The sequence below is a fragment of the Crocodylus siamensis genome, chromosome 3, assembly GCF_052110815.1.
Source record: "Crocodylus siamensis isolate JL-2025a chromosome 3, ASM5211081v1, whole genome shotgun sequence".
Lineage (NCBI taxonomy): Eukaryota > Metazoa > Chordata > Crocodylia > Crocodylidae > Crocodylus > Crocodylus siamensis.
This window is the reverse complement of record NC_143397.1, coordinates 254,342,359-254,370,077: the sequence shown is the minus strand read 5'-3', so window position 1 is coordinate 254,370,077 and position 27,719 is coordinate 254,342,359. Positions and strand designations below refer to the sequence as shown.

The 27,719-nt window shown below is 51.7% G+C and overlaps 1 protein-coding gene across 1 annotated transcript in view; it reads left to right on the top strand.

Annotated features, from left to right (window-relative positions):
- The window catches only part of LOC149869679 (uncharacterized), a 78,727-nt gene that overhangs the window by 18,453 nt on the left and 32,555 nt on the right, over positions 1-27,719 (top strand). The window contains exons 4-14 of the mRNA XM_090040728.1: positions 6,945-7,058; positions 7,701-7,805; positions 8,795-8,893; positions 12,994-13,095; positions 13,839-13,940; positions 16,294-16,392; positions 17,048-17,248; positions 19,991-20,092; positions 20,182-20,280; positions 24,744-24,872; positions 25,656-25,784. Of these exons, the coding sequence (XP_089896854.1) occupies positions 6,945-7,058; positions 7,701-7,805; positions 8,795-8,893; positions 12,994-13,095; positions 13,839-13,940; positions 16,294-16,392; positions 17,048-17,248; positions 19,991-20,092; positions 20,182-20,280; positions 24,744-24,872; positions 25,656-25,784 (1,281 nt within the window). The remainder of the gene's footprint in view (positions 1-6,944; positions 7,059-7,700; positions 7,806-8,794; positions 8,894-12,993; positions 13,096-13,838; positions 13,941-16,293; positions 16,393-17,047; positions 17,249-19,990; positions 20,093-20,181; positions 20,281-24,743; positions 24,873-25,655; positions 25,785-27,719) is intronic.

Below are 27,719 nucleotides of genomic sequence, written 5' to 3'. Positions count from 1 at the left end.
TGTTTGATTGACCTTTCTTTTGTGGATTATCTGGGAGGAACTGAGGATACGTGGCCGGGCCAACCGGTTGGCCCACCTCCCGGCGGAACGGGCGAGGGTGTAGGGGTGGTGGAGCCCTCAGAAACTCGGGACCTTGCGAGATGCCAGGGAGACTCATAATTGGACTACACACTGAGGCATCTGAACCAGCTCCATTAATATCAAGTCATGGCAGGTGAAATGTACGCGTGTGAGACCCCAATTATAGCTGATGACACCCTAGGCAAGTGACAGGCAGCGTCCGTCAGGTCCACAGGGGACTGATCCCCGACACTGCTTAACACACATAATTACGACATCATAGGGATAACGGAGACCTGGTGGTACTCCACTCATGACTGGACCATGGGTATAGATGGCTATACCTTGTACAGGAGGGATCGAATAGATAAAAAGTGTGGGAATGTAGCTCTCTCTGTTAAGGAAAGTTATGCGTCCCTGCAAACTGAAGTTGGCAACCAGGGTGAATGACTGGAGACCCTCTGGGTTAAAATCTGTGGGGAACATGGCACAGGGGACACAACAGTGGGAGTCTACTACAGACCTCCCACCCAAAGTCAAGAGCTTAATAAGGAGTTCGCCTGGCAACTGGCTGAGGCTGCATGCTCCAGGACCATGGTTGTCATGGGTGACTTCAATTACCCAGACATCTCGTGGGAGGATCACTCAACAAAATCTGAGCAGTCGCAAAGCTTCCTCTCATGCATGGATGACCTCTACCTGACTCAAGAAGTATACAGGCCAACGAGAGGCATAGCCCTGCTCGACCTGGTATTGGCTACTGGGGATGACCTAATTGGCAACCTAGTGATTGATGGGAAGCTGAGTGACAGCGACCACGAGCTGATCACCTTCACCATCCGCCATAAAGCTGGCAAGTCAGTCAGCAACACGGAAGTCCAAGGAGGATTATTCTGCACTGGTCCGGTCCTGCAGGGAGCAAACCAGGAAAGCCAAGGCTGCAACTGAACCCCAACTAGTTTCAAGCATCAAGGACAACAAAAAGTCCTTTTTCAGATATGTGGGGAGCTGGAGGAAAAGCAAGGGCAACGTTGGACCCAGATGGGACAACTGACATCCAGGAAAAAGCCAACCAATTAAATGGGTACTTTGCGTTGGACTTCCATTAGTCCCATGGGACGTCCATGCACACCACGGGACAGAGAGGTCCGGGTGAGGGAGATCCCCTGCCCTCCATTAATGCTGACCTCGTGAAGGAACACCTTGAGAGGCTGGATACCTTCAAATCAGCCAGCCCTGACAATCTACACCCCAGAGTACTCAAGGAGCTGGCGAGCATCGTAGCCCAGCCCCTGGTACGGATCTTCGAGAGCTCCTGGCACTCTGGTATAGTGCTCAAAGACTGGAAGAAGGCCAATGTGGTGCCGATCTTCAAGAAAGGGAGGAGAGTGGATCCAGCTAACTATAGGCCCATCAGGCTGACTTCTATCCTGGGGAAGATCTTAGAAAAGTTTATTAAGGAGGCCATCCTTGATGGACTGGTCCAGGCTAACATCCTGAGGGATAGCCAGCACGGGTTTGTTGTGGGTAGGTCTTGCTTGACCAATCTCATTTCCTTCTACGACCAGGTGACTTATCACCTGGACAAGGGAGAAGAGATTGATGTCATATATCTTGACTTCAAAAAAGCCTTCAATCTGGTATCCCACGATCACCTCTTGGGGAAACTGCCCAGTTGTGGCCTTGGGTCCACCACGATCCGCTGGCTGGGAAATTAGCTCCGTGGTCGGACCCAGAGGGTTGTGATTGATGGCAGTCACTCATCGTGGTGTCCTGTGACCAGTGGGGTCCCCCAAGGCTCTGTCCTTGGACCCATACTGTTCAACATCTTCATTAATGATGTGCACATTGGAGTCAGAAGCAGACTGGCCAAGTTCACCGAAGTCACCAAACTTTGGGGCAAAGAATCCACACCAGAAGACAGGCGGGTGATCCAGGCCGACCTGGACAAACTCAGCAAATGGGAGGACAAGAACCTGATGGTGTTTAATGCTGAAAAATGCAAGGTTCTCCACCTTGGGAGGAAAAACCTGCAGCATCCTTATAGGCTCGGCAGTGCTACGTTGGATAGCACTACAGAAGAAAGAGACTTGGGGGTCGTCATTGACCACAAGATGAACATGAGCCTGCAATGCGATGCTGCGGCTAGTAAAGCGACCAAAATGCTGGCGTGCATCCATAAATGCTTCTCGAGCAAATCCCGGGACGTCATTCTCCCCTTGTACTCGGCCTTGGTGAGGTCGCAGCTGGAGTACTGCGTCCAGTTTTGGGCTCCACAATTCAAAAAGGATGTGGAGAAGCTTGAGAGAGTCCAGAGGAGAGCCACGCGCATGATCAGAGGTCAGGAAAACAGATCTTATGACGACAGGCTGAGAGCCATGGGACTGTTTAGCCTGGAAAAGTGCAGGCTCAGGGGTGATCTGATGGCCACCTATAAGTTTCTCAGGGGTGACCACCAGGATCTGGGGGAACGTCTGTTCACCAGAGCGCCCCAAGGGATGATGAGGTCGAACGGTCACAAACTCCTGCAAGACCGTTTGAGGCTGGACATAAGGAAGAATTTCTTTACTGTCCGAGCCCCCAAGGTCTGGAACAGCCTGCTATCGGAGGTGGTTCAAGCACCTACATTGAACACCTTCAAGAGCAAATTGGATGCTTATCTTGCTGGGATCCTATGACCCCAGCTGACTTCCTGCCCTTTGGGCGGGGGGCTGGACTCGATGATCTCCCGAGGTCCCTTCCAGCCCTAATGTCTATGAAACCTGTGAAATGTGGCAAGCCTATCTTTGCTATGGGTTTTCAGGGAACACTGTTCAAATCTCCCAGCCTGTTTGTCCTTTGGCCTCAGACCCCAATGTCTGCCTTGAAGGCTATGAACCTTTTTCACAAACAGGCTTTTAGAAACTAATTAATCCTTGCTATTCCCCTGAACCATTCTTCTAATGCAGATCTATTCTACCTACGAGCCAATTCCTAAAAAGAAATCTAAGTATCATGTTACAGCCATCACCAACCACACACGTTGTTGCTGTCTGGAGAAGGGCATTTCTCCCACCCTTCGTTGTCTCTTACTCTGTAGCCATTGGCCTGGGCAAAACTGACTTCCCGCTCCTCAGTGTACTCTCACTCTGCGGGTGGGTGGGATGGTGTTATTTCTAGGAGACTCGCATGCAGCCAAGCAAAGTGGTTGGGATGGGAAGATGCGTACAAGCTTGAGGCTTGCAGGGGGTGGTTGGTGGTAGGTGAAGAAGGAGCTGAGTGGAATACCTCCTGCATTACTTCACTTGTGGCCTTGAAAGTCAGAGGACAGACCAGCCTAGGGAGCGCTTTCCCGAGAGCCACAGGCTTGCTGGGTCTGTGAGAGCGTGACATGCTGCTCCCGCAACCGTAGAGGTTGAGCAGCTGGACAAGTCTCTCCCATGCCCATGTGTATCCATCCACCTGCCAGGGATGAGACCCTTCGGTGCATATCTCTAGGTCTGGACAAGAGGGAACAGACTCTCCTTTCTCTCCTTAACAGCACCGTTGTCTCCAAGATGCTCACTTCAAAGGGCCAGATCACGGCACTCAATGGAGCTATTGTGCGTGGGGATGTTTCCATCGGCTGCCCAGTGAAACAAGCTTCCCCGCTGCTTTCCCGCATGTCTCTTTAATCTCAGATTGACACTGATATTATGCAGCTTACTGGCCCGAGGCAACACTTAGCAAAGAAAGCAAGTAGGGCAGTGGGTGCCGTGGGTGCAGCCTTGGGTATCGTGGCAAGCGACCGAGGTGATAACAACAGGGGAGAGGGAAAGAATCGACTCTCCGAGGGCCGGGTGGGAATGGGAATGGGCACCCCCTGACCAGGTAACAGTCAACCTGAGTTTTGGAAGAGGGCCGAGGCTGGCCTTCTCTGGTTTGCTTGACATCAGGCTGCCCTCGAATGCAGTCACACACTACCCTATGTAGGGCTGACGTGAAAGGAGTGTGCGGAGTTAGCAGCAAGAAGGCGGCGCTTCGATACCAAGCTGAGCATTTCCACGGGGATTGTCTGCAGTAGAGAGCTGAACCGCTTTAGCCATCCAGGCCTGGTTTGCGAGGCAATCTGCCTGGCTAGTGTGGACATATTTCTATCGCAGAAATGCACTTATACTGGGATAGTTATTCCCATTTCTGAATGGCAATAACTCTAAGTCACTTTTATGCCACTAGACTAAGGCTGATTAATTTAACCATGTTCAAAAGGGAAAATAGGTCCACTGTTGGATATTAAAATGAGAGTTAGGGGTATAGCCCCCAGGTGAGGACTCCCTAGGCCTTTGAATATGAGAAACTGTAGGGGAGGAGAGGCAGGGAGTGAATCAGCCTAGAAGGACCCTACATAAATACTCTTTCCCCTTAGCAAGCACCCAGTGCCACTGAGAAATATCTGGTACTGGCCTAGATGGACTTGTGGGCTGACCTAGTAGGGCATTTCTTAGATCCTACCTGGATCAACCATAGGGATCCAGGTAAGAACCTAAAAGGATCAAAGGATGCTTTTAGGAAATCATCAAAGGATCAAAGAAAAGTACAGGTGGAAGGGATCTCCAAGAGTTATAGTCCACCCTCCTCCACCCTCCAGAGGCAGGATCATCCCTATCCAAACCATCGTATACAAATCCATTGTATCACCTATTAGCAAAGCTCCACAGTCAACCCTGATGCAACCGTGAGGCATAACACCCTGATCTCCCACAGCTAAAGCAGGAAGACCATGGTGGCCAATGTCTTGCTGCTGCAAAGAGTTGTTAAAATACACTTGAGAAATGCAAGGCAGAGGTCTACAGCCCCTCTACAGAGGAAGGCAAGAACGCCCATGGGTAAAACTCCTTCCTGACCAGCATAACTGTGACAAATTATACTCATAACAGATATAATTATCTAAAGGCCTTTCAACTTGTGTAAGCATCCCTCCCTGGCTAAGAGAAGTGGGAGCAATAGCAGGCCCCCACATTTCTTTTAATTCAAAATCATTTGCTCCAGGTGAGAGCCAAATTGAAGCTGGACGTGTGAAGGGAAGGCCTGCCAGAGAGAACCAGGATGCGATTAACCAGTTAAACACGTCTTAAGTTGTTAACCAGCAACACATTAATGCAATTAATGATGTGAGAGCAATTAATGAAGTGATAAAACAAGGAATGAGCCCAAAGTTGTGACACAAAAAAATGTATCTTAACATTGCGGCCAGTTCCCATCACGCCATTACTTGAACGTTGGCCAGGCTGGAGCTCCCAGCCAGTGGGTGTGCTCCGGTGACTAGAAACACTGTCAGCTGATCTGGGCTCCCAGCCAGGGAGGCTGCTCTGGGATCCTAGCCGCCGGGGCACATCTTGGGGCACGTTGCATGGCAGGAAGTAAAATTGTGGGGATCCTGCATCAGATCCCATCGCACCCTCACTTGCATATCTGCCAGGATCCTGAGGTCTGCAAGGATGTTTTTTGTTGGGGGGAAACCCACTGCAAGCAAAACTGGCCCATCCTGCACTTCCTGCACACTGCTGTGCATGCTACTGCTCCTCTCCCCTGCCTAGTGTGACATGAGTTTTGCTTTCAAGAATTTGGGGTACAGTTCCTCCCAACCCCCTGCACTGATCTTCTTGACACTTGGCAGACTTCCTACTCTCAGCAGAGGCTACCAGCTTGCAAGTTGCCTCCAAATCAGACAACAAAGTTATAGATATTTAATTGATATACCCTATGGCCGGATCTCCGAGGTGGCTCCGAAGCTCTGGAGCCGCTCCGGCCAGCTCGAAGCAGGAACCCGGTCCAGAGCTCTGGATCGGATCGCTGGCATCCCAAGCAGCTGGATCCAAAGCTGGATCGGATAGCTGCCTACTCGCACAGGCCTAGCGCATGCCATGGCATGTGTCTCTCCGCCACGGACACACGGCTTGCAGAGGTGATGCAAAGCCCAGATCCTGACCGCTGCACCTGGAAGAAGTCGTTGCAGTTTAACTAAAGGCAGGAGTGTTTGTCCCAGCGCACTAGCTAAATTTCAGCTCGCGTCATATTCAAGCCACTGTCAGACCCAGACCCATTGCCCAGGCACCCTGGCCCATCCGCTCTGCACTTACCATTAGGGGCAGGATGCACGTGGGCAGGGCACATGGCCAGGCAGGGAACGCTGTCCATGAGTGGTATGGGCAGATGAGGCTGGGATCATGGGGCCGGGGCCGGGGCTGGGGCCTAGGGCAGAGCCACAATGCGGTTCCCGCACATCCCTGCAACAGGTGCTGGCTCCACAGGCAGGGGTGTGCGGGGAGCAGATTACGGCTCTGCCCTCGTCCCCAGCCCCACGCTGACCCCACCCCAAGATCCCAACCCTGGCCCTGGCCACCTATCCCTCTCCTGGATGCCGCTCCCCACCTGCCTGCAGCCCCATCCCAGCTGCTCAACCCAGCATGGAGCAGAGCCACTTAGGGAGTTTTGATGAGCTGTTTCTGGGGGGAGCAGGAAGTGCTGACCTGGCCCATGAGAGCTCACCAAAACTCCCTAAGTGGCGCTTGAGCCCAAATAATTGCCTACCCCTGGTGTAGACAACCTTGGGATGCCTAGGACTTCATAGCAGCTTGCCCAGAAACCAGCCCTAACTGCTCACTGTAGCCCCGATCTATTCTTCCTCTTTGGTTGTCTCCCGGGCAGGGAGTGAATCTCTCTTCTGCTGGCCCCGAAGTGTCCAGGGTGAACTGTGGTCTTGAGCTGCCCTCGTGGTGAGTGAAGATGCTGCATCTTATGAGGAGAGAGAGGTCCCTCGGGCTGTCTCGCACCTTTGTTCCCGTGCGTGCCTGGTGCTCACAGGTCAATGAGCAACTGGAAAACCCAGCAGGTGTCAGGGGGCATCTCTCTTTCCTTCCCTGCAGCCCAAGGAGCAGCTGCCTCTTCACTATGCGGCTCTCCGCCCTCTTGGGGCTGTCGGTGTGGTGCAGACCCTGCTGAGGGCTTCTCACAAAGATGCCAGGCTCAACCCGGACACGGTAAGCAGGGCCCCTCTCTGGGTGGGGATGGGGCTAGAGGATCCTCCCCACACAGGCACAGCCTGGAGATGAGGCACCAATGCAGCAGCCTGCAGGGTTGTACTGGACCTCCAGCAGTAGCATAATGATGGGGGTGATGGGGCCAGCTTAGAGGGGGCACCAGAATACCCTCATCTCCCCAGAGCCTTGGCCGCAGCAGGTGCAGCCCTGTGTCACCAGCCATCCGAGCTAGGCAAGAAGAGCCCCATATCTAGCAGTGGAACTGTTTTAGTGGGTGTGAAGTGAGTATTTTGGAGTCCCCCCCTGGGATTCAGGCGGCACAGCCCTGTACGGGGGTGAGGGGGAACACACGGGGTACCAGGAATCGCCCAAGGAGCCCACATTGTGAGACTGCTGCAGCCGGTGTGTGGGCAGGCTGTCCCCAAGCTGCAGCAACCCAAGACAGTGCTGCTGCAAGAGGAGCTGCCGCAGTGGCAGCTGCCGCAGAGAACCAGGGCAGGTAAGACCCCAACCCTCCCACCCTGCTCCCCTCAGGTCAGCATAATTCAGCGTTATTCTAGCACACGTCTACCTTGGGCGCTGAAAGAGCTCGCTACACCTCCAAGCAACCCCCTCCACTGCTCCGCTGTGTCCCCTTCACAGGACGGCTGCCTGCCACTCTCTCTAGCGGTGGAAGCTGGGAATCCAGCGGTCTGCAAGGAGCTGCTTTCGGCACACGCTGAGGCCCAGCTGAGAGCACAGGAAAAGGTCCTGTTACACGTGCTCACTACCCCACCACCACCTCCGCGCACCCTCGCCTGGGCAGTTGTGCCTGACATGTTTACTGACTTCTGCATCACAGAAAAGGGCTTGATATATAACTCTGTCCTCCTAAATTGGCAGTACCAGGCCCCAGCCACATGACAGCTCGTTCCACATCAGCCGCACAGCACCCTGCAGCTGGCGAGGGTTTGGGTGATCACCTCATCTGCAGTGATTTGCATTCCCAAGGGGCTGGCCTCTGAATTTTAACCTTCAGGGCATCCCGTCTATGCTTATCCCTTGTTCCCTCTTCTGGCCTGAAGAATCCCTTCTCCCTTTCCAGAGCTGAGCTGGTCTGGAAGTATCTGCCAGAACAGCTTTTCACTGGAAAATGCTGATTTGCAAACCCTAAATTTTGTCTCGGGTCTGTGAGGACCTGGATCAGGGAGGCAAGCAGGGAGACTGAACAGACTGAGTGACTAGGAGTAGTTCGGGTGCCCAGCCAGGATGTGGGGAATACAGGTTCAAATCCTGGGGGGACTGAACCTTGATTCAGGCAGGGACTTGGACGAATTGACTCGGGGTTGGGAGGGTGGTGGCTCTGAGTCTGGAGCACCTGAGGATGGCACTGGTGATTGCAGGGACTGTGAAGCCTCAGCTGAGCTGTCCCATGCTCTTATGCCGTGCCTTGTTTGAACCAAAGCCATGCCATTACCTTTTGATTGCCCAGTCAGCTAGGTCCTCTATGGTCTGCAGCTGCCTGGGACCAGCTTTCTGAGCAGTGCACTGTGGTGACGGGGGTATGCATTGAGCAATATTAGCCACAGATAACAGCTGAAGAATTTAAAACGATACAAAAAGCCACTCCAACTCTTGAAGGGTATCCCATTAGCCAGGACATGTCACATCAGGATGATTGATACTGCAGTGGTTGGTTGCAGTTTTCTGAGAACCAGGGACTGATCAGTAAGCAAAGCTTTGTTTGTTCATTACAGAGATATGGCAACACGGCGTTGCACCTGAGCTGCAGGAAGAAAGATGTTGAAATAGCAAAAATCCTAGTGGAATGTGGAGCTGGGGTGGACTGCCCAAACGTGAGTATGGGTCCTCGGGATGTGGGAGTACGTGGTTGGTGGCTGTTATCATGAGCTCCCATCAGTAGGTGTTCAGCGTGAAAACAAGTGTTTCTGCTCTTGAGTCTCTGCCTCCTTCAGGTTCCCTTTGCACAAACACTAGTGAGTGAGTTTTTACCATCACACTTAAAAGGAGCTGAGTCTTGGGCTTGGCCCCTGCTCGTTCACCAAGACTAAAATAGTGAACCTGATTGTAATATTCAGCATATTGCCTGCTTAGCTTTGAGGCCTCCACTCCTGCGTAGCTAAACAGTGAAGGCTCCTGGTCAAAGTAGCTTGAACCCAAAGTTGTGTAAGCAGTTCCTGGATGAGGACATAGCCAGGGTGGATTTAGGAAGGGTGAACGCACACCCATCCCACCAGCACTGCTGCTGTCCCTGGCTGATCTGGGCGCAGGGGAAGCCCGGGATCTGCTCATGCCCCATGCCACAGGGAGTAGCTGTACAGGGAGCCGGGCTGAGCTGGGGACAGCAGCAGCAGCAGTACATGGGTTTCTCTTTCCAGCGCTCCTGGCCAGTGGGCAACACTTATGGGAGAGGGATGGGCAGAAACCAGGCGCTGGAAGGAGGACGCTGTGTGCTGCTGCTGTCCCTAGTCGAGGCTGGCTCTCTGCACCGCTGGAGTGGGGCAGGAGCAGCTCTGGCACCCTCTCTTGCCCCCAGATCAGCTGGGGACAGCAGCAGGGGTATCAGCCAGGGGTGGGTCCACTCTTCATGCACCCACTCCCTGTCTGGCTTCATGGTGTCCCCCACTGACACAGGAGCTCTGCCCAGACCTCATCTCCCTCCCCGATGGTGTTAGGGCCCGTGTGCTATACCCTGCTTTAGTAAATCCTGGATGCACCTATGCCTGGGGGCAAAGTTTCACAAACTCAGGTGGTTACTGTGACATATCAAATTGTCCCTAAAAACCCATCCTCTAAACAGCTGCATCTGAATTGTATCAGAAGGATTATGGTAAATATTTGCCATGTTGAAACTGAGGAGGCTCCTTAGGCTAGAAGGGTTGAGGCCACCCCAGTCCCTGAGACAACAGCTCTGCTTGGGGTTTTATGGCCAGCAGTCTGTCCAGCCACCTTTGGCTCCCCAGTCTGGTGGGCCCAATACCCCCACACTGCTAGGATCAACCGAGGATTGTACTCCCCCCTCTGACTCCCTAGTGAAATGCCTTAGCTGCTCTACCATTGCACCCAGTATTTTTACAACTACTCAGCTGCTTCAAGCTTGTTTTTAACTGTTTTTGGCTGCGTGGAGTAACATTAGTCCAGGCCTGTCAACAACAGAGCTAATGCACCCATTACTTGGCAATGATGAAAATTAAGCAGCTATGTCTTGGCAGATACAGATGGATCAAACCAATGACATCCAGATTTCCCTTGCAGCAGTGGTCACGGACTCCGATCCTCCGTGAATCAGGCATGGAGGTGACCCACAGTGCACACTCCCCGGGGGGTTATTTAAGCGTTTAGTGTAGACAGACCTCTGGAGTTCTCCCCGACACCTGGTTTGAGTTTGGGATTCCCCCATTTCACACCACTCCCGGAGCCAGTAACCAACTCCAAATGATATCAGCAGAGCTAGGAGTTTGGGCTATCTTTATCCCACTATAAAATCTCTCTTGAGCTGCACCGAAGCTGCAAGTCATGTAACGCTATCAGGTTGTGGAAAAGGTCTGATGATTGCCAGTGCGGCTCTAGGCAGGGGGCCTTGATGTCACTGAGCAAAAATGCAAGGATCCATCATGTTAGTCAGTCCCACAGAAGTTGGGCCAGGCTCCCTGTGCAAGGGGCCAGATACTAGAAATAAGGAGAAACATCCCGCCCTGAAACCAGTTGCCCCTTTGTGAGTCTTTGCACAGATCCCAGAAGAAAAACGTCCCTGGCAAGAGGTTTGTTTTCATTAAAAAATGTGAGGACCAACTCAAGCAGTCAGATAAACAGAGCAAGTCTGCAGAACAGTGAGTCCAAAAGGTCCTGGCTTATTTATAAAGGGTCCTTAAGTGTATTAGGCCTAATGCCAAGACAAATGGAGCTTGCTAGGCTTCCAGAGCCACATCAGATGGAGCACTAGCACTTGTCATCTTAGTGTTGACAGGTCTGTCGTGGTCCGAATCCTTCCCACATTTCCCTCTCCATGCCACAGCGAGGAAGCTGCCTTTAAATGAACCTGTTGGTCCAAATACAGTCTCCAGCCTATAATCCTGCCAATGAGGAAGGGTTAAAATAATTGTGTTCTCCAGTTACTTTGCTATGGGCCAGTAAAGCAGCAAGGTCAAGAGACATAGTCAATTCACATATTTGCTCGTGCACAAAACTAACCATTTTTTGCAGGGGCTACCTCGTTCAGGGCACCCTCAGCCATCCCAGGGCCAAGGCGGAGACCAAGACCAAGGGGAACGTGTTCACAGAATTGCTTTGGTTGGCTCATGGATCAATGGAGTTGAGCTCAGGGGTATGGCAGAAGCTTTCTTAATCCTGAAGCAAAAGAAGGCTCCACTGTAGCTCCAGGCAAGGGCTTGGCCTTTGGGTCCATAATTATGTGCTCAGGAGAGAGGGTTTCATGTTCCTTACCTATTATAACAAGAGGCACTGGCCTGTGTCCATGCCATGAAGTCCTGGCTATCAAGGCATGGAGACCACAGGGAATTTCCCAAGAGAAATCAGGGGAATGAGAGTAGGGCGATGGTCTGGGATCATCCACAGTACTGTTGAAAGCCCCACTGAAGCAGATGAGTTTTTCCACAGGCTTGAAATAAGCTGCAAGGGAAGGAGAGGAGACAGTCCTGCAAATAGGTCCTGTTTGCTGGAAACTGGGTCTGCCTTTGCGAAGGCAAGAGCTGCACATCCCCAGTGCTAGACAGCTGCTGTATCTCTAGAAGCTGACATAGCCAAGAGGCCTTTTCCAGGCAGAGGCATCTCCAGCACAGCTGGTAATTGCACTCTGGGGTTGGGCATGCAACGCTCCTCTACCAGCACACTTCACATTGGCTTTGTGCACCAGGACCCAGAGCAGCTCGTCCCAAAGTAACTAGCTAATCTCCTGTTCCCATGCCTTGCCAGTAGGTGGGGGGGGGGGGTCATACCTTCCTTGCAATGACACCCCAGGCAAGCTGCAGACACACGACACCTACCTTGCTGTACCTAACACTGGTGTAATTTTACCTCTGATTCTTCTACCCCGAATTAGATGAAGTTGCCATGGTGTAAGGCAGGGCTTAGGAACGTTTTGGGGCTAAGTGCCACAAGCCCCAGCCACCCGGCTTTTGAAAATATTGGCATGCCGGGGTAGATGGCGGGGGAGTTGAGAGGCCTGATCCTTGTAGCGGTGGCGAAGCCCCTGCCTCTTCCCTGCTGTCCGCCCCGAGGCACATGTGCAGCCGCTGCCAGCAATGAGCGGGGCCAGGCGTCTGACCCCAGTGCAGCCGCTTGCAGGCTCATGGGCAGCCTGGGCTCTGGGAAGGCCCCGCTTCCCACCGGGGAGCCCGCAGCAGGCAGCTGCAAGCCTGCAAGCAGTTGCACTGGGGTCCGGGGTCTTGCCCCCGCTCCTTGGTGGTGGCAGCTGCAGGCATGCACCCGGGAACGTGGCAGGGAAGGGACTGGGGCACAGGGCACAGGGAGGAGGGCTGGCCCTTTCTCCGCTGCAAACCAGGCTCTGGCTGCACATGCAGAGCCCAGGCTGCTTGCAGCAAGGTTTGCAGCCTCCTTGCTGCCTGCTGCGAGCAGCCCAGTCCCTGCGGCTTGCCAAGTGAAATGGCCTCATGTGCCATGTTCCAGGGTAAGGGTTTGTAGTCTGTCCCTTTCTTATTTATGCTGGTATAAGCATGTTGCCTGTCCAGGCCCTCCGGTTATTTCTAAGGGTAGAGCAAACACACTTCACATGCTGCTTCCTCGACTGCCATCAGCAGCTTTCTGGGGCAGAGGAATAACAGTGCAGTACAATGACAGCCTCAGGTACCCAAATCCTCTTGCTCCAGCTTGCAGGCTCTTCTTGGAGCAGCTCGACTACCTCATTATGTTTTCCTGTTTGAGGAATCAGAGGGTCCTGATGCTCTTTTTGCTGTAGGAAGAAGGTCAGACTCCTCTGCATCTTGCTGCTTGGGAAGGCCATGAAGCCCTGGTGAAGTTCTTCCATCACTGCAAAGCCAATCCTAATACAACAGACAAGGTGACTTCAGATGTGGGATGCTAAGAGGAAACTGGCTGATTCAGACAGTGCTAGTGAAATCCTTTCTGTCTGTACTTCAGTACCAAGCAAGGTGTAACGGATGGGCGGGTGGGTCGAACAACTAAGGGCTGGTGGTCCACGTTAAGCCTAACCTAATAAGCACAAGTTTTGACTGCCTGGTACCCAGAGGCAATGAGTTGGTTGTTGCAATCTTCCCTAGAGCTGGTGGTGAATTGCATCCTATTCTGCATCCTATTCCATGGGACAACTGCAGTTGTGCTAAGTTTGTTGTAAAAAGTTTCTGTCTTCTGCAACAAAAGGTTTTATGTTTGATGAGCTCAAAATGTTTCAACATTAGATTGCATTTCTTACAGTGACGTGCTGCCTTATGGGAGCTGTAGTTTGGGCAACACAGATTCCTGTCCGAGTGGCATAGTGTACCACGTGAGGCGTAGGACTTCACATATAGCCTGGTGTCATGTGGCTGCAGATGTATCACGGAGTCTGACCAGGGAGCGTGATTGCAGGAGGGAATGGGCTTGTTCTGAAATACAGTTTAATTTTGAATGACTGAAAGCTTCAGGGTGGTACAACATGCTGAACTGGAATAGATGGATTGGGAAATGTTGAGGTGCCATCTTTGACTCGAGAACACCATTAGAAGTTGCTTTGCTACTGCCCAATTAAAATTATTTGGATTTTCCCCCAAGGAAATGTCAGCAGGATGCTTCCTTTGCTTGCAGATGGGCAGATCGCCTCTACACTTTGCTGCAGAGCAAGGCCACACACATATCGTGGAGCTGCTGGTGGAGAAGTTTCACTCCAACATGCTGGCTCGCACCAAGGTAGGTGCCCACGTCCATACCACTGCATAGCCACTACATCGTATGTCCTGGCCTGAAGAGACCGTGACTTGTGTCCACTTGGTCCTGGCCTCAACTGGGACCTGTCTCTAGACTGTGTACCCTGGTCCCAACAATTTGAGTTTGGAGTTTCATGGTGTTGGTGGCCATGTGTACTTAAATAATAGGAGCTAACATATACCACAAAAAGATGGGGAATTAGGCAGCTTTCCCTCTCTGGGCAATGCAACTGCCTTTCTTAGCAGGGCCTGGTTATTAAAGAGGTTTGCGTTACAGGCACAAAGTGTGACAGGTTCAACTTGGGACTGAAAAGACAGGGTGTTTATAAAATCCTTGTGCAACTTTAAACTTTAATAACTTTGGATGTACACATGATAGAAGCAAGCTGTGAATGGCGATTGAAAGCATCATTCGTTAAGTTTTAACACAATACAGCTCAAATTTCTGGACTTCACCACAACCGCCATCTTTCATGATACATTGTTTGATCCGATTTTCTAACTCGTCGAAAACATTTTCCAGTTTCTGCTGAGTGATTTCATGAATTGCATTTGTGATCCTTACCCCATGCATAGCTTACACTATGCTAATATACTTGATGAATTATGCTTTCAATCCCCATTGATAGTTTGCTTCTGGCAGGTGTATATCCAAAGTTATTGAAGTGTAGAGTTGCACAAGGACTTTATAAAAAGCCCTGTCTCTCAATCCCTAGAGTTCACCCAAGAAGGTCTGGGCCTCTCCCCAATTTCTGCTGTGTGACTTTAGGGTCCAGACTAGATTTTGGCTCTGGAGGCAGAAATCTCAGTCTCGCCAGCCCCTGACCAAACCTTGCAGCTCCAGGGAAGAGAGCCTCTGTGAACTTGCCAGATCTCAGAAATGAGGCAAAAGAAATGAAATACGTGGTCTGCTCTCTCTGTGAAAATTAAATGTCTGTAATTGTCGACCATCCCGAAATGGCTCTCCCCACAAGGGGGGAGGCATAATGCAGAAATAAGATTTATGACACAGGGGAGATCATATAAGAAGAAATAACTGACAACTATGGAGACAGGAATCGCACACAAGAAATTAAACAGAAAGTCTCACCATTTCTCTAATAAGAATCAGCTTCTGAGCAATTTCTTTAATTGTTGTCTTCAGCCCTCACAGCTTTTGTCAGGTACATTCATACCAAATACTGTGATTCACACAAACATAAAAATGATAAAACTGAATGTAGCTCAGCATTAGTTATAAATGGAGGCCCAACATGACCGTATTAAATCCAGCTTGGGGCAATATCTATTTCTGATGAGTAATGCACCTTAAAATTAATCAATGAATCATGGAAATAATAGAAAATGGGGGTGGGAAGGGACCTCAGGAGCTCCCATCGAGTCCAAACTCCTGCTTAAAGCAGGACCAGCCCCAACTACATCACCCCAGTCAAGGCTTTGGCTACTCAAGGCTTAAAACCCTGCAAGGATGGAGAGTCCACCACCTCTCTGGGTGACCTGTTGCAGTGTTTTACTACCCTCCTGGTGAGAAAAGTCTTCCTAATATCTAACCTAAACTTCCCTTGCTGCAACTTGAGCCCATTGCTCCTTGTCCTGCCATCTGCCCCCACTCAGGACAGCCCAGCTCCATCCTCTTTGCAGCCCCCCTGCCAGGAGGGTGAAGACTGCTATAAAATCCCTCCTCAGTTGTCTCTTCTCCAGATTAAATCAGCCCAGTTCCCTCCTTGGATATTTGGTACCTATGATTATGATATGGTGACAACTCCACTGTCACCCACTGATGAAGCATCTTGCCCTCCAGTGGCTGGCCTGGCAAGGGGGTAAAACCCGACCGCTGCAAGTGCCAACTGATAAGTGCCGGGGTCATTTGACCCGAGCATCCTTTCCTGCCTGTGGCAGGGGGTTGGACTTGATGATCTGCTCAGGTCCCTTCCGACCCTAGAAACTATGAAACTATGACAAGTGCCACTACAAGTGCCAGCTTCTCTGCTGGCCCCGTCATAGAGGCTAAAGTCTGGCATGGCGCTCTGCCGTCCCCCCCGTGCTGCACATGTCCGCTCTAGCCATGATGCCCATGTTGCATCTCTGCTCCAGCACTAGGATTAACAGGCGGGCCAGCCACAAGGACCCCAAATGCCACTGCAGTGAGGGAGGAGCCCATTCCCCAAGGTACAGCGGGCAGGTGGATGGGGGAAGGAGGGAAGTGCATCATGGCTGAGACACGCGGGGAGAAGTGCGGAGATGGCTCCTTTTCCCGGTCGTTCAACGATGAGCCCTTCTCCCAGTCCAGAGATCCTTGTGTCCTCCCCAACTCATGCTGCCCTTGTTCCCTGCAGGATGGCAGCACTCTCCTCCATGTTGCCTCTGAGCATGGGCACCTGGATACTGCCCTGGCTCTCCTGAAGAAAGGAGTCCCCTTGCACATGCCCAACAAGGTAACCTGGCTTGGAGAGGCAGGCAGAGCTGATGGTAGCTGCGAGACCAGGGCACAAGTTTCCGGGCAAAGCTCGAGTTACTGAACATGTGTTTGGGGTGGAAAACACCCTTTCTCCTACCCAGGTTTGGACCATTGGTCTGACCCCCTGCTTATGTCTGGTACAGAGGGGATGAGAGAGTTTGTCCTGCTTTCTCGGTTCTACCAGTAGCGAAAAGTGGTGGGTAAAAGAGAAGCGTATGTAATCTAGGCCGGCAACAGCTGTAAACTGACCCTATAAACCCACCAAGGGACAGCTGCTGTGATGGAGCCTGTCATTTGGAAAAGCTCTTGTTTCCCTGAGATCATGTCTCGGTGATCAGCTCAACGAGCAGCAGCATCCTCAGGCATGCCAGGCCGAGGTACCCAAGCTAGCGCCAGGCCTGGATCAGCGTGGCGGCCGCCCTGCTACAACTAGTTTGGGAGCTAGCCCCTGCAAAGCTCACTCGAGCAGCTTTGTACAGATCCTCTTTGCAGCTGTCAAGGCTCTGGCTCTTACCTCCCCGGTACAATCCCTGGCGATGCAATCCTGCCCCAGCAGCTCCCCTGCTCCCCCTCACCCTCACAGCCCTGTTGGAAGGGGTCGACTGCCCTTAAGCATTGTGCCTCTCTTCCAGAAAGGGGTGCTTTGCTTGCATGCTGCTGCCAAGATGGGGCACGCTGCTGTGGTGAAGGCCCTGCTGCAGAAGGGAGCGCAGGTCGATGCCCGCACCAGAGAGAACTACACAGCCCTCCACGTCGCTGCCCAGCACTGCAGGCCGCTGGTGGTCCAGACCCTGCTGGGCTCTGGGGCACAGGTCCAGCCCAAGGGAGGCCAGGTAAGGGTAAGATTTGGGACTCTTCCTCACCAGCCTCTGCAGTCAGTGCTTTGCACACCTGCACTTTTGTAGCAGTGGCGTGAGCTTCCCTATTGGCATCTAGTTTGAGGGCTGCTTGATGCCTGGCATAATGGGGGCACAGGCTGGGAAAGGATCTCCTGCAATGCCATTCTGTGCTGTGTTGCAGGGCTGCCTCCCTTCCCCGGGGTGGATGGGTTTCAAACCCCAGCAGGTTGCTGGTCCTGACTGGGCTGCAGCGGAGTTGCAGCAAACGTGCACGAGAGGGCACTGCAGCACCACATGCCCCAACCTGGTCGGCTCCGAGGACAGCTCAGATATCCTCCGGATGTGGTGGCTGGTGGCCAGCACATTCTCCTGTGCAAGGGGGCATTGCAAACCCTGCCTACGCAAACGGAGCCTCCAGAGGAAATGCTGGGGTGTCTCTAGCTGGGAGAGATCACCAATGATTTGCTAAAGCTAAGAGGATCTCCGTAGCCAGCTCCACTGTGCTGGAACCCCTCGATGCTGGAAAAACAAGGTGTCCCCAAGCAAAGCCGCACTTCACAGGGGTGCGAGAGCCAGCAGCAAAGATGCCCGTGGCAGTGGCTAAAGGGCATTGCCAGGGATGCCGAGGGGCTGACCAGGGAGTGATGGGAAAACCCCAAGAGCAACATCTGTCCGGGCCTCGACACACTGCATGTTTGCACCAGCCTAGTTTGCATCTGTTTTAGTCACTAATGTAATGACCACCAGGCTCGGGGGCAGACAGGAGTGCAGGTATCCCCACTGAGCAGCAATGAAGCAGGGAGTGTCTTGAGCAAGTGTCTGCCCCAAAATAAGCGGTGACATTGAGAAGGGTGTTGCTTGCACCAGTGAATTTTAACTTGGATTTTTCCCGGCCCTATTTTACACCTGACATGACTAAGTTACAGTGGCGTAGGTTTGTATTGTCTGTACACTCCTTTTAAAGATCACTTACACTGGTATAAACCTGGTGTATCCAGGCCTATAGGCTGGGGGATATTTCCCAAGTGACCTGATGCAACCCTGAAAATCAGAGGCGAGATGTTGTTTTATACCATGTAAGAACCACTCCTGTGAAGACCCTACCGGAGCTCGGCCATCTCCCTTTGTAGTGATTCACCTTGGTTTAGCTCATTAAGTTAATAGGACGGGAAGCTGATGCCTGTCCAGGTTTCCACGGATAACGTCGGCTTTCGAAGGGGCAGCCCAGTGCCGTGGAGAGGGATGGGATGAAACTGCCGAGCAGATGCCGTGTCACTGGAGTGGGTGCCATGCCAGGACCCGGTGGATCCGATCCTCCGCTGGCATTGTCGGGACAAGGGCTGGTTAAAAACAAGCGGTGGATGGGATCAGTTTGGGGAATGAGATGAAAATGCAAAGCGACTGTCGCAGAGCTCTCGGGTGCCCTGCAGCTGAGAGCAGGAACGGCTCAGGAGAGACCCCTAGTGGCGGGAGGGGAGAAGCGCAGCTGTCAGTCACCAGGACTGTGCAGGTGCTGGTTGCCCTAGCAACCAGGGAAACCTAGAGCCAGGAAGGGGCGGAGCTTAGCCCTTCTTAAGCCCAGGCAGAAGGCCAGGAGGGCAGTTCCCCTCCGGCAGCCGAGGGAGGAGGAACTCAGCCAGAACAAAGGGGAGAGCGCTGACGGTTGGACCATCCCCTGATTCCTGCTGGGGTCGATGCGCTCGCTCTCTCTCTGGTAGGGAGAGATTCGTGTTTTGACCAGAACGGTCTAGCTTTTATGTTGTAGCCTGGGGGCTTTGCGTTTTGCATTTTCTGTTTCGCCGGAGGACCGGGTGAGGCTATAAGGGGTTGGAGGAGGCCTCATAGGAGCTCCACGATAGCGTGGGGTCTCCTGGCGCCGGAGAGGGCACAGCTTTGTTTGGGGGCGCATTGGCCCAGCCCGGAGCTAGGGGGGGCAGCAAGAAGCCAAACTAAAGGGGGCAGCAGGAAGCCCCAGAGCTAGGGAGCAGCAAGAGGCCTGACTAAAGGGGGCAGCGAGAAGCCCTGGAGCTAGGGGGGCAGTGAGGAGCCCCAAGAGTGAGGAGGGGCAGCGAGGAGCCCTGGGAGCAAATGAAGGGCCGAGACATAATAACAAGGCCCAAGTCAGTTCATACCAGCACCATCTGCGAGGCTTGGGCTGCGGTATAAGGGGAGGAAAGGAGTGGCAGATAGTGCCTAAGGCACTGAGACTGAAAATAGGCAGCCTCCCGTTTGATTAAGATCTTCCAATCAATCAAAATAACAACAAGGCGTGGCAGGAGAGAAGGCGGACGGTTGGGCCTTGATTGGTGTTGCGGGGCCATGAATAGGCGGCCCCAGGGAGGCACAACTGTCACAGTGACTTTGAGCCCAAGGGAGAAGTTTCGAGCTGGAGCCCACAGACCAGAAGCGGGGCTGGCTCTCACGTGGCACAGGCTAGTGGGGTAGGCTAGAAGACTAGAGTCATGTCCTGAGATCCAGGAAAGCCCAAGGAGGTTCCCAAAGCCACTGGAAGAGAGGGATGGATACCAGAGACTTGAATGAGCACATGAAAAATGCCAGGCTGGATTTCTCCATCTCTTTGACTCCCCTGTGCCACGCGGGCATGAGAGCCACCCAGTCAGAACAGCAGGTTTCTGCCGGGGCGACCAAAGGCCCAGGATGCAAGGCATGGAGGAGAGCAGGGTTCAATGGGGGCAGCGATGATTGTGCTTCTCTGGGTATTCGTGCCTCCTGCAGGCAGAGGAGACCCCCCTGCACATCGCAGCCCGCGTCCAGGAAGGAGAGAAAGTGGCAGAGCTGCTGCTGAACAGCGGAGCTGACGCCAACGTGGAGCAGGAGGTAAAGGCAGGAGCCACATTAAGCGGGGGGGGTCCAGGTGGGATGAAATGGGTGGATGTAACTCATTGCCTTGCCCCGATGGGCTGCAGAACGGCGAGACGGCCATGCATGTTGCTGCTCGCCACGGCAACCAGAGGATGATCGCTGCCCTCATCGAGGAAGGAGGGACGCTCACCTGGCCATCCAAGGTAGGCAATGCAAAATAACATACCCGGTCCCCTCCAACACACACCCAGATCCTTCTGCAGGATGTGGTGTGATAACAAGGTTTGCTGCAGCAGGTCAACTCGCTGAGCCCGATACGTGGCCCTTCTTAGTCGCTAGGACCTGCCTATACGCCGATCCCAGCAAAACCCTCTGCCCTCTAGTAGCCAGGGTTCCTACAGCCTCAGTTTTACCCTTTGGGATGGGCCTCGGAGCCAAAATATTCCATAATGTTAACATGTGCAAGGTTTAAACAGATCTGTCAAACAAACCCTGAGCTAAATAACCGGGTGATGGAGAGAGCCAGGAATGCATAAGCCTTTCTCTTCTGGAGATCTGGAATTAGCCTTTAGGTGTTAAATGAGCTTTTGGCATGTCTCGGCCAGCTCTGGGGATGTTTCCATGCAGCTCAAAGCCATCGTGCAGCTGGCTGGAACGGGTTTCTAAGAGCAGAGTCTGACTGGGGGGAGACTGCAGGGCTGGACAACGGAGGTGAGGATTGAGATGCAAAGCTGTGTGCGCAGGAAGCGTGGAGCAGCCTGGGACAAAATCAAGATCCTTCCAAACTATATGCAAAAAAAGAGAGACGGAATGAACCCCAGAATAGCTAGTAACTTGGTCCTTAGGGCAGGTATGTGGGAGACGGGAAGCCTGGGTTCGAGTGTTGTCTCTCCCATTCTGCTACAGGAGTGCTCTTGCTAACACCAGGCTATTGGGTACCCTGCAGTCGAGAGATGCAGATATTCAGGCCCAGAGCAAAACACTTGAGCCTCTCTGGACACCCCATTGCTGACCCAAGGGTGGCTGTTCTTAGGCAGCAAACCTTTAAAAGCCTATTTAAATGGGAAACTGCAGACAAAGAAATTACCCACGGACTGGACTGAATTCAGTGTGGTTTGAACAGAGACTATTATCTAGAGCAGGTTTTGTCATTCCTTTGTTCCTATGGGTTTATTGCTTGCTTCCTTCCCCCAGCTCTCCCTCCCTGGCTTCTGCATTCAAAGCACTGTCTCCATTTCAGACGATGCTCTGCACGAGTCCTTTCACAGCATCTGATGAAGTGAGCCCGGTCTCGCAAAATCTGATGTTAGAGCAAGGCAACTCCCACAAGAGACACTGAGAGAGACTGGCCTAATCCAGAATAAACCAGGGTAGATTTGCACTTTATAGACTAACTGAAGCATGTATGTGTGGGTGGGTGAGTGGGTGAGTGGGCATGGTGTATGTGTTTATATCAGGGATGGGCAATTATTTTGAGCAGAGGGCCGCTTGCTGAGTTTTGGCGAGCCATCAAGAGCTGCATGAGCCAGGGGCAGATAAATATTAATTTTCTAAAATTTTTAGGGGCCCTGCAAGCCAGATAGAATGGCCTGGTAGGTCGCAATGGGCCCCTAGGCTGCATTTTGCCCACCCCTGGTTTATCTATGTGTATGTATGCACACACGCATACGTGCATACATATATATGTATACATACACACATACATACATATACATATACAAACACATATACATACACACACATTTATATGAATGTATATAGGTATGTGTATATATGTGTCATTTCTCCCTAGGAGAACTTTTGCAATCTTTTCTCCTATGCCTGAAGAAGGGTGCTTGCGCCCAAAAGCTTGCAATGAAAGAATTTCTTTCTTCACAAATAGCTAGTTGGTCTAATAAAAGATATCACCTCTACCACAAGTTCTGATTCCTCGTGTGTGTATACTGTATATACGCATACACACGCACAACCTTTGGTTGGTCTATAAAGTGTAAATATACTCTGGTTTCTTCTGAATTAAGCCTGCCTCTTGTGGGAGTTGTTCTACTTTCACTAAGTCGATATTCTTTGGAGGAGGGATTTGAACCCGGGGCTTCCACCTCCCACAAGACAGCCCTAGCCTGGAGTATTCTGGGAGCACTCTACCTATGTAGTCTTGACCAAAAATGCTATTCGGGACCTGAAAAAAACCCACATTTCATTGGAACTCATATGTTCAGGGAGAAAGATTCGGTCTCAGTGAACCAGCATTTTCTGATTTTTTTTTTTTTAAAAAAAAACCTTTGTTGAAAAAATCCGAGCTCTATGCAGAAGTTTTAACTTTCACTCAAAACTGAACCATGCACCAAACTGCTGGTTTAGGACAAATGGGATCTGAAAAGGCTTTTCACTCTTTTGGCCTATGCTCTTTTGGCTTCCTCATGGGGCAGAAAGATGTCCTGAAAGATTTTGGCTTACTTGGTTCAATATCTGTTTTGCTCTTTACTTTAGAAATATTGGGAATGTCAAAGTTAGTCTGCCTTGGTTTTATTGGAGAATCTCTTAGGGGTTTCAGAGCATATTTTTGTGAGCTCCTTAACGGAGGAAGGCTCCATCTTGAACCAAGACTTCCTTTCTCCAGAACATTAATCACGCATTGCGTTTAAAAAGGGGGACACAAAACACAAAGAAAATGAGGTGATTTCCAAAGTGTCTGATGGCTGCACTCACTGGAAACTTGTGACCGTCACTCGCTACAGAGGTTTGACAGGCAGGGAAAAAAAACCTTTAAAAGCAGAGGTGGCTAAAACATGAAACTTCCTAATGGTTCATAAGAAGGAAAACAGGAGGGAGAGGGACTATTTGGGACTTCTCTGATAGAGAGGGATTTATTTTAAAGAAGTAAAAGGGTCTTTAGCCCAGTTTTCATTTCATTTTTGCTGGCTACATTTGGTGACTAGAGCAAGGGGCAGAAATGACGCACAAATTGGAATAAGTGATCAGAAGCTGGCTCAAATCTGTAACACAACAGAAGTTAAGTGCACATAAACCACTTTCAAAATGGCCAAACATGGTTTAAGGTAAACCTGGATTAGGTTTACCTAGCATCCCAGGATGCTTTGCACCTCCCCCACAACTCACCCCCTCACAGGGTGAGCAGGCTAGCGTTGGCTGTCTCCTCCAGGCCAGCAGGGAGGTGTGCTCTAGCGCCCCAGGTGTTTGGCCTGGGCCACTACAGGCATATGGCTACATTTCTAGAATCAAAAGTGAATGTCTGTTCACTTGCTTATCAGTTCAATCTACGCAGCTTAGACTAACCTGCAAAGACTGAAACAACTCAGCTTTGGGGGTTTGACCGTCTGTACTTAGGCTTGGAGATAGGAAGGCTGGGGTGGCAAAGACCAGTCCTGCTTAGCATTTGGACGTGGAGGCTCTTTTACAGGCCAGATCCCCTTGTGTTCACTACCAAAAATCCAGCTGGTGAGTGAATTATAAGCAGTGATTCTGAATGCCAAAGATCTTTAGCACTTCAGTAGGATCCAAGGCACCATCTGGGGACTTCCTGTAGGATACCTGACTCTCTTCCATGACAGCTGATGTCCAAAGGGGATTACGATTTAAAAGAAATAACCTGGGTTGTTGTCATTATCTTCACTGGGATGATAGCTCTGATAGTGTTACAGCCCAGCCCATTGCTTCTCTGAGCATCACTCCGCTGTTAAAAGAGGACCCAGTCACTGGCCCCTTTGGCTTCCAAATCATCCGGTTCTCAGCAGACTCTAGTAAAAGCTTCTAGTTCTGGAGCCTGAGAACCAGCCCTTGGATTCACACCTCTTACAGTTGTAAGTATTACATTAGCATCACGTAATATCAGCCTAAGCTGTTATGGGGTAACAGTGACATTGCATGTTCCTGCAGTGATGCAAGAGCAGAAAAGCTTTGCAGCTTTAACCCTGTTTCATTCATGTTTAAAGTTACGGGTATTTAGCTCAGTTAGATGGCTGTAGAAGCTTGCAGAGATACCAGGTGTATTGACAGGTGATGCACACTGCCCTATGGCAACCCCTCCTCCCCTTTGTCTTCCTCTATGTCCTTATGTTCCTTTTAAAGCAGGTGGAAGTTGTATGTGTCCTCCACAGCTGCACACCCTTCCTGGGGACAGGCAGTGCTACTGCCTAGCTACCCTGAAACCTCCTAAGTCCACCTGGCAGCTACCCAGTTACGCCGTCCCAGAATCTCACCTAGGTTGGGACCCTAGGTTCAGAGACAACAGAACAGACGGCAAAGAGCAAAGGCTGAGCAAAGGCATTTCTTAGCCACAGGCACTTCACCCTGAAGGGATCTGAGAGATTGAGATGCCCTCCCTTCCATGCCAGATCTCACCCTGTCTTGCAAGCCTCTTGATCAGGCTAGGGGAAGTCCCTCCTGCCCATCCTCCTCCAAAGTGGCAATGGTCACACCTCTTCATCACTGAACCCTGCTCTTTCCTAGACCCTCTGTCACCTTCAGCCTTATAAGCACTAGGCTGGTTCTCTAGTTTACGCCCAGGTGGCAAGAGGGACTGGGGCTGGGTGTAGACCAGGATGTAGAAAGAAGGGGAGTGTTTTGTGTCGTGGTGGGATGCCCATGCCAACCTTAAGCTTTAGACAGGAGGAGGCTGCCTCTCATCCTTCATCTCCGTTGGCAGGCTGGAGAGTGCCCTCTTCACATTGCAGTACGGCATTGCCACCTGCCAGTGGTAGAGGAGATCCTCAACTACCTGGCCAAGGAGAAGAGCCATGCGGATGCTGTTGCCTGTGCCAGCATGGAAAACGAGGTGAGTGGAGGAGGAGGGAAAAGCTTGCACTTGAGATGAACCCACATATGTGTATCCGTGAGGTGCATGTGTGTGTGGTGGAAGAGGAAGGGTGGCACTGGGGGGATCGAGTTTCTCATGACAAAGCCACAGATGCACCCCTGAGACTTGTAACAGCCCGTGGCAAAGTCTGAGCGACCATCCGAGCAGCGGCCTCCTCCTACGGAGAAGTGAAGAGGAGCACGACACGTGGTCCTCATTTGTATGCTGGGCACCAAACCTGGATGATAACCTTGTCCTTAATCTAGTGGACCCGGCCAGCACTATTTAAATAGGGCAGTGGCATTTGAATGGCCTTGTCCCAGGGTCCAGGGTATGATCCTGACCCCAAACCCAGGCAAGTCGACAGAATTATTCTTGTTCATGTCCAGGGCTTTTGGAGCAGGCCTTTGAGCCCGTAGCGAGCTCTTGTTCACTCCTTATGTTCCCTGAGCTAGAGGCAGAAGGGCAAATTCCCTTTTGAGGGCCAGACCTTCTCCCACAGGACTGGTGACCCAACTGGGGAAATGGACATTATTGGCTGACGGTAAGGATAACAGAGGGACCTTGAGCACAGCCCACGATGCGCTGAGGCGAGCTGCGTGTCAACGGGGGAGATTCGGAGATGGTTGGCTAGGTTTCCTGACTTAGGGAGTTTTTTTTCTCTCGAGCGGTATGCTAGCTCCAAGTGGCTGTGCCTCCAAAAGGGTCTGCCTGGGAGTGTGCCCGGAGGCACCCACGGTCCTCCTCCCTTCCCTTTTGTAGGCAGGAGAAACTCCCTTGCATGTGGCTGCAGCTGTGAAGAAGGACATGGCCCACTTGGAGGAGGAGGAAACCAAGATTGTTGCCATGCTCCTGGAGTACAAGGCCGACATCTCTCGGACCACTAGGCTGGTATGTGCAACCTGGGGCCCTCGGAGATTGCCGGTTCAGTGCTTGCAAGATGTCGCTGTGTTTTATAGGCTTGGGCAGCCTAGCACGACTGTTCTGAGCTGTGGGGCTGAACTTCAAGGCTAACAGGGCGTAGGTTTTCCCAGCCCCCTGCAGTGGCAGTTTTTTGTTTTAGATTTGTCCCAAATGCTCCTGGCAGAAGTCATTTACTCCTGGGGAGTTACTGGCAAACGTACTGCTATCCTTGTCAAAGCAGCTTCTGTGCTCAGCTCTCTTGAAAACATACCCCAAAAAGCCACTGGGATGTTGTTTAGCTTAGCTGTCCCACCTGAGAAAATAATTAAATAGGGAAAAAAAGCCCAGAATGTTTTTAGCACTTTTCTTCCTGAGCACTTTGCCAGTTATATACTCACAGCACTATGGGCAGGCAGCTTTCTCTGAGATCAAACACAGCAGCCAGGGAACAAACTGGGATAGGGCATGCTGCAAAAGCAGAGAGGAAGGAATTGAACTGGGAACGCTCAAACGCACCTTTTTTCTCAGGGAGGCATTTGGGGATCTTTGGGTCATAGTCTCAGCTGGTGTAAATCAGTGCATCTCCCTGGACCTCTCTGCAGCTATGGGGCTTTCATCAGCTGAGGTTTCATAACATCATAGAAAAGGAGGGTGTGAAGGGACCTTAGGAGGTCACATGTAGTCCAACCCCCTGCTCAAAACAGGGCCAGCCCCAACTACGTCAGCCCAGCCAGGACTTTGTCTAGCCAGGTTTTGAAAACCTCCAAGGATGGAGATTGCACCGCCTCTGTGAGTAACCTGTTCCTGTGTTTTACTACCCTCCTAGTGAGAAAATTCTTCCTAATATCTCACCTAAACTCCCCTTGCTGCAACTTGAGCCCATTGCTGCTTGTCCCATCATCTGCCCTCACTGAGACCAGCCCAGCTCCATCCTCTCTGCAGCCCCCCTGCAGGGAGGTGACGCTGCTATTAAATCCCCCCTCAATCTTCTCTCCTCTAGACTGAATAAGCCCGGTTCCCTCAGCCTCCCCTCATAAGTCACATCCCCCAGCCCCCCAATGATTTTCATTGTCCTCCTTTGAACTCTCTCCACTTTCTGCACATCCTGTCTATAGTGGGGGGCCCAAAACTGGACACAGGACTACAGATGTGGCCTCATCAGTGCTGAATAGAGGGGGGAAATCGCTTCCCTTGATCTGCTGGCAACGCTCCTACCGATGCAGCCCAGGATGCTGGTAGCCTTCTTGGCACCAAGGACACACTGCTGGCCCCTGTTCAGCTTCTTGTCCCCTGTCACCCCCATGTCCTTTTCCAGCCAGTCACCCCCAGCCTGTCCCGGTGCAGGGGATTGCTCCTTCCTAAGTGCAGGACTTTGCACTTGTCCTTGTTGAACCTCATGAGATGCCTTTTGGACCTCATTTGTCGAGGTCATTCTGAATCCTAACCCTGCTTTCCAGCATATCTACTGCTCCCCCCAGCTTGCTGTCATCTGCAGACTTGCTGTGGGTGCACTCTATGCCATCTCCAGGTCATTGATGAAGACACTGATTTCAACCAACGGATTAATGTTCAAGATGTCCTTCTAGAGCAGGTGGCCGGCAAATTTCTCAGACTAAGGGTCTGGCCCCATAACAAGTGAACACTGTTATTCACATTGCTTGTGCAGTATGATGGAAGTTACCCAGTGTCCCAAGTAGACAGATGACCTGCTATCCCAGCATAGCTGCTGTAGGAGACACTATTACAGTGCCTAGTCATTGGGTGGTGGGAGGAGCAGGTAGGATCCTGTTTGCATGGAGCAAATGGTCGCCCCAGGATAAATACAGACACGTGACACCTGCACTGATGTATTTTTTAACTGCTGTTTTTATTCTAAAGTTAAATCCTTCACCCAACTCGAGTAAGCTACCCCAGCGAAGGAGT